Here is a 6,652-nt window from a genome sequence, read left to right as displayed (position 1 = left end):
TGTCGTGCTTCGTTACCGTCTCATTATTTTGCAGGTCACAACAGGTCTCTGCTTAAAGATATAGGCTTATTCATCCTGTGTATTTTTATGTAGGCCTAATTTACATAGAGTGAAATTTAGAGAAACATTTCTTATATTGTGTTTTCATTAGTTTAAATCAATATCCAGAAAGATTTAACAGGTTATCATAATATATTGCAACTGCTGAAGTCTTACATTTCTAAAAGTTGTCGAATAGCTTGCCTAATTTCTGAGAATAGGCCTAACGATTTCCCTCGATTTTCTCTAAATACCTGGGAATATCTGGCCTGATGATGTTTGTAGGGTAGAGTGGTGGGAAAACGACCCCCTTAAGGACCCCCTTAAGTAAATAAAAAAATAAAAAAATAAAATTATATATATATATATATATATATATATATATATATATATATGAAACAAAAGTTAAATGTGTCCGGAATAATTTAGTGACAATTATAAATTATAGACCAATATAAAAAATGTCCAGAGTTTTCATGTTATTAGATTTTTAGCAAAAAAAAAAAAAAATCTATCAAGGGGGCATTTTTAACCCCACTCTGTCAAAACAATTTACTTTATACATTTACAGCAGAATCTACTTCTACAATTACCACCACAACTAAAATAAACTAAATCAGTGATGAAGTCTCAACCATAACCAATAATTAGGCCTATGAATTACAAAATTATAATAGACTATTTGAAAAGTTAGCTATTGTTAGCTGATGCTAGCTAACTAGCTAGCTGATACTAACTTGAGGTAATTTTTAAATATAAAGTCCAAATATTTTTATTCAACCACCTAGTTAGATCACATTTGATGTAAAAACAAAGGATTTGATGTTCAGAACAGAGATTATGATAGTGAGAAGGGGGCTTTTTACACCTCTTGGCTGGGGGGGCGTTTTACCCCAGACAGCATTTAAAAAAATATATAAATAGGCCTATATTTTTCTTAAATCACAATTTCTTCCGAACTACAGGCCCTACTATTATCATATTATATATAACTGTGGTGTTCTACAAAACATTTAGGCTACCTTTAAAACTTGTGAAATTAGATCACTTAGATGTGAAATCCGTTTTCTCTCAAGAGCGTCGCCAGTGAAAGCTTCACAGTACTTCTACGTCACTCTTGTCAACGTAGTCCATAACAACAAAAACGTATCTACTTAGTGGTTATTTTTGGGGAAAACAGCTGGGGGGTGTTTTACCCCAAGGGGGCGTTTTCCCTCACTCTACCCTACTCAAAATAAATAAAAATAAAACGGACACATTTTTGAACTGTTGAAATTGACCAAACACTGAGCACAATTTAACTAAGTCATTGGACTATATCCAGGGGTCGTTTACTTTTTGTTTAACAATGAAAAAATACATTCATCATATTTTCACAAAAACTCTGCCATGTGGGCGATAAAATTAATCACCGGGCATTTAGCTGTCAGTTCAGCCATTTATGCAAATAGAGCTTTTTCAACAGGCGAAGCGTCATCAGACGTTGCAGAGCTGGTTTGATTAAACGCCTCTCGCGTGTATTGTGGCAGCGCTTTCACTGTGCTGTATTCACTGCTGTGAGATGAACGCCCAGCTGATCGCGTTGAATGCGCGCTAATTAAAACCTATAAATTATGTTTCTGCGCGAGTTCTTAAGGCGGGAGAGATAGCGGACTATTCAGCCATTATAACCGCCTAACCGACGCCGCCTCTTCAGAATGAGCAGTAATATTGTCCTAATTAGAAATTAATTAAGTGCAAACGCGATAAGTGTTTCAGGGACTCAAATATTGCGAGCGAGGCTATATATTCCAATCTGACTTTCAGTTGTCCTGAATGAGGTCTAAATTAAATGTATTATTTTTTTATCACTTACGAAAATTAACCAGTTACTTATATATAGCAAAAATGTAGTAGGCTAGCCATGTTTTGTTGTTGTTGTTGTTGTTTGTTTGTTTGTTTGTTTTTTACCACAGTTTATTATGTATGTATAACCATAGTTATACTAGTACAAATAGCACCATGGTTAAACTAAAATGGTTAATTTGTGGTTAACTAGCCATGGCTTTTTTGTTTTATTTGTAGTAAAACCATGGTTAATTTAGGCTATAGTATTAGGTTATTGTTTTAGTTCTTTGTTAGCCTATTATCAATTTATAGGCTATTTAAATCAAAGCATATAGGAGACTCTTTTCAAGCTAATTTGGCTTTGGCTTTAAAAGTAGCTAAAGCAGACTTAAGTATTTTTGTTGTAGGCTATATGTCGTGGTTTAAAATTTAGTTGTTGTTTTTTGTGATTTTATAATCAAATGTAAAAATGTATGCCACATCCTTATAGGTAGCCTACTGTCTTGTTATTCTCAAAGTCTGTAAATGGCTAAAGATATTTGAAGACTTGTTTTCCATTTTGATTCTCTCCTCTGTCTCACTGGGTGAATTTGAGCGCGACAGCAGGCAGAAGTTAGCGCGATCTCTGTGCCGTGTTTGATATCTACAAGCACAGGCGCGGAACGGAATTGGACGCGGACACACGTGGCGTTGAGCTTCTTTGTCACGGATAGGCTCCCCACTCATCTATATGATCTGATGTGTTTCCGGTTAGTGGCCACTAAGAGTGGTTGTGCATGAGTAGAGTTCCAGAGAAAAAGAGGTGTCAAACTCGGGTCTGGCAATGCAGAGGGTGTACGAACGCTGCGCTGTCAGTCCTCTCAAAACACGCTTAAAGTGACAGACAACACGCGAGCGTTATGTCAACAAGTTGACTTACAAAATGTACTCAGTTTCGCGGGGAATTAGCGCTTTGACATGGATACCTAGATAACATTGTCCTGTCTCTTGGTGTATTTGGAAAACAACCGGTTACAATCCAACCGCTGGAGCGAATATCAGCTGTTATGGAAGAGCAGCGGGACCAGAGTGAAGATGACACCGTTTCTCTGCCCTCTCCGCCGGCTGCGCACCACACGCACAGAACCACAAACTTTTTCATTGACAACATCCTCAGACCGGACTTCGGCTGCAGAAGGGAGCGGGGTGCAGGCGCGCACGCGTCGGACAGGGGAGTGCGGGGTATTGCTGTGCGCCGCGCGCCTTGCCCGGATTCCAACTGCAGCAGCGACAGTGTTTCATCATCAGCCTCCTCCACCGTTTCGTCTCCAGTAAGCAGTAGGCATTCCAGGGTAGACGAGGCCGATAGAGGGAACGCAGCGAAATTTGGGCTTGTCTCAGTGTCATCTGTTACTTTGAACAGCCCAGGTGAAACCTCCTCGCCCAGTAAAGACACCCTGTGGCCCGCCTGGGTTTATTGCACGAGATACTCTGATCGGCCTTCATCTGGTAAGGCATCTGGTAATACTTCTGTTGAGTAGCCTATATTTTCTTTCCATAAAGGCCGTAGGATTCGGTTACTTTCGATTATTGCTATTTTACTTTCATGAGCTGGAGAAATATTCGAGCTGAGGAACGCACACACACACACACACACACACACACACACACCATAATCACACTCTGAAAAATGCAGGGTTAAAAATAACCCATGTTTGGTTAATATGGACAAACACAGTGATTGGGTTGTTTTGACCCAACCTGCTAGTTTTAACTCAACTAAAATGACTAGGCTATATTGCTAGCCTAAAATGAACCCAAAATAGGTTTGAAATGTATTCATATGTTTTATAAATGAACGTTTATGAATAGGTTTAATTAATAATAAACAATAAACATTTATTAAATTGCTTATTAATAAATGTTCACCTTTTGATTATTATTGTTGCCTCTAGTCATTATGTGTCTGATTTTTAATGTTCAACCTATTTTGGGTTCATTTTAAGCCAGCCATATAATCATTTTTTAAACAATAGTTGAGTTAAATAAAACTACCCAGCATGTTGGGCAAACATTTAACCCAACCGCTGGGTTAACCCAATCGCTGGGTTTGTCCGTTTTCAACCCAACTTGATTGTTTTTAACCCAGCATTTGTTGGAGTGTAGCCTATAGGCCTTCCTCGTTTAGGAATTAGGATCCAACAGAAAAGGCCACAAACCACAACAGAATTGTTTTTCTTTTACAACATGCATGATCCAGATGGGTTTCCATTTGTAAGACATTAATAGTTTTTAAAAGCCTTGGCGTTTTTATATTATGATTAATGCAAATATTCTCTATATAGAAAATGCTGGGTTGTATATATTAACCTAAATATAGATTGAAACAACCCAGGTGCATTAATTATTTAATCAATGAAATAAGGAAACCTTGACTATAATGACAACGAGAATAATAGTAATAATAATACCTAATAAAGTTTGTAGAAACTTGAGAAAGCCAAGTCTGAATGTTTAAAATAGTTTAACAAGCTATAAGTCTGTAGAATTTAAGACTGAAATAGTTTTAAAATAACAACTACAATAACAATAATCGACATCGTGGAAAAAGTCTTTTCAGGCGCATCAAATAAACGTCGTTAAATAATAAACGCTATAAACGTCGTGCAAGAACAAAAACTATACTATATAGGCATAATTGTTGAATAAATCTAAGAAATTAACAAAATAATCTGTTTTTAAATGCGTTCGATTGAGCTCGAATTTTAGCTTTAAACTTGTGGCGTTGTACTGTTATAAATTAGCGACGATTGGGCTGTTTTTATTTACTCTCGCATCTAGCTTAAAGCGTATTAATTTTAATTTTGTCAATGTTTTATTAGATGCTCTATTCTATCTCTCTTTCTCATTTTACCATTTGCAATGGAGTGAATTGACGTTTCCTTTCATCGAAGGTAATATGAATATATAACCTTTTTAAAGTCGCTACATCTCTAGGCAGTTTTGCTTTTGTCGCTTTGCTGAATTTTGCATTTTCATTTGCATTGAGCGTCTAAACGAATATAATTTATGTAATTTATTATATGATATCTATAATAAATTCCTTTCATAGAACACTTCTTAAAAGAATTTTTTTTCCTTAATATGAAGAACGTTTTTTTTTTAAAAAAAATCTAAAGAATCTTTAGTCGAGATTCCATGGATATTAAAGGTTCTTCATGGAATCATCAAAGTCAGTAAAGAACCTTTACTTTCAAGAGAAAATATGCTTCTGTAAGAAAACAGTAGACTCAGTTATGGCTCAGTATTTATTATTTGTAACATCATAAAAGTATAATTCATAGCCATATGTGTAGAAGTTAATGTTTCCACCAATAGGAAGCAACAATTAGCGTTACACATGTTGAAATAAATCTCTTGACGGGGATTTCTAAGCTACTGATTCTTATGGTTTAAAAAAGAAGAATCTCTTCTGATATATATTTATTCTAGTGGTCTAGCATGACAACAATACTCAACGCGCAGTGCCCTATTGTGTGTGTAGTCCAAAATGGCTTTGACACTTAATGAGATGGTTGATATTCATGGATTCGTCTCATTGTTGTCTCCACACAAGGCCCAAGGACCCGGAAATTGAAAAAGAAGAAAAACGACAGTGAGGATAAACGACCCAGAACGGCGTTCACAGCTGAGCAGCTCCAGAGACTGAAGGCTGAGTTCGGGGCGAGCCGCTATATCACGGAGCAGAGGCGGCAGGCCCTGGCGCGAGAGCTCAGCCTCAATGAGTCGCAGATTAAAATCTGGTTCCAGAACAAACGCGCTAAAATCAAGAAGGCCAGCGGATACAAGAACGGCCTGGCGATGCAGCTAATGGCGCAGGGACTGTACAACCATTCCACCACCACCGTTCAAGAAGAGGACGGCAACTAGCAAAGACTGAGAGAAAAGGGTCGACCGAGTGAAGTGAAGCAAAACTAAATTACTTGACCAGACGTTACAAAGGGAGATTATTATCAACCTTTTTGGACGAGAGTTTTTTTTTTTTTTTTTTTTTTTTTTTTTGTTGTTGTTTTTACAATATCTACAAACATATGTGGAATTAATGAAAACGTAGCGCTCATTTTTATTTTGAGGATACAATTCAAATCCAGATGGATCGCGTTTTGTTGTTCGAAATTTTCACGTGCCACTATCGGTCAAATGGCACTTAACATTTAATCTAAATTCTTGTTTTTATGCTGTTAAACGCAATATTTCTTCGTGCCAAAGATGTTATTCGATTAATGTATCCGGATTACAGTACAGGCTACATTTTTTTGAATATTTGTCTTTGCTGATGGGACTTGGGATAATGGGAGACTTATCTGATATCAGATATTATTCTTTACAAGATATTTAATACTGTATCCAAATAAAAACATTTTGTACCTGCAAAACGTGGCCTCTGGACTTTGTTTATTTTCTCTTTATTTTATTTTTTCTTGCACCGGGAATCGAGACAGAGCGCCAACGGAGTGACCATAAAATTGGGTCATCAAATTTGTTTCGCCATTATGTTTACTCAAGTTTCTCAGAATAAAACGACTCTCGCATGACAGGCTGCGCAGTTTATATAGAAATATAAGTAAAACACAATAAAATGTAACATCACCACACAGACAGCGTGATTATTTCACATATAGTCTGCTGAATTTTAAATAAAAAACACAATTTAAAGTCTAAACAAGACATTGCATTTACAATATTTAAATACAGGCTGATATAGATCAGGATAAAGAAATGTACACATTATTAATTTATGTGGGAA

The 6,652-nt window shown here is 36.5% G+C and overlaps 1 protein-coding gene across 2 annotated transcripts; it reads left to right on the top strand.

Annotated features, from left to right (window-relative positions):
• The first annotated feature begins 1,020 nt into the window (after nucleotides 1-1,020).
• en1a (engrailed homeobox 1a) lies at nucleotides 1,021-6,281 on the top strand. Of its 2 annotated transcripts, none has more exons than XM_048192878.1 (2): nucleotides 1,021-3,354; nucleotides 5,450-6,281. In XM_048192878.1, the coding sequence occupies exons 1-2, from the start codon at nucleotides 2,913-2,915 to the stop codon at nucleotides 5,773-5,775; spliced, it is 768 nt and encodes a 255-aa protein (XP_048048835.1). In that variant the 5' UTR covers nucleotides 1,021-2,912; the 3' UTR covers nucleotides 5,776-6,281. The 2 variants fall into 2 exon arrangements, with proteins under 2 accessions (XP_048048835.1, XP_048048836.1); XM_048192879.1 differs by having other exon boundaries at nucleotides 1,025-3,354; nucleotides 5,462-6,281.
• Nucleotides 6,282-6,652: the final 371 nt, after the last annotated feature.

Source organism: Megalobrama amblycephala, linkage group LG6, assembly GCF_018812025.1.
Source record: "Megalobrama amblycephala isolate DHTTF-2021 linkage group LG6, ASM1881202v1, whole genome shotgun sequence".
Taxonomy (NCBI): domain Eukaryota; kingdom Metazoa; phylum Chordata; class Actinopteri; order Cypriniformes; family Xenocyprididae; genus Megalobrama; species Megalobrama amblycephala.
This window is presented reverse-complemented; position numbering and strand designations above follow the sequence as displayed.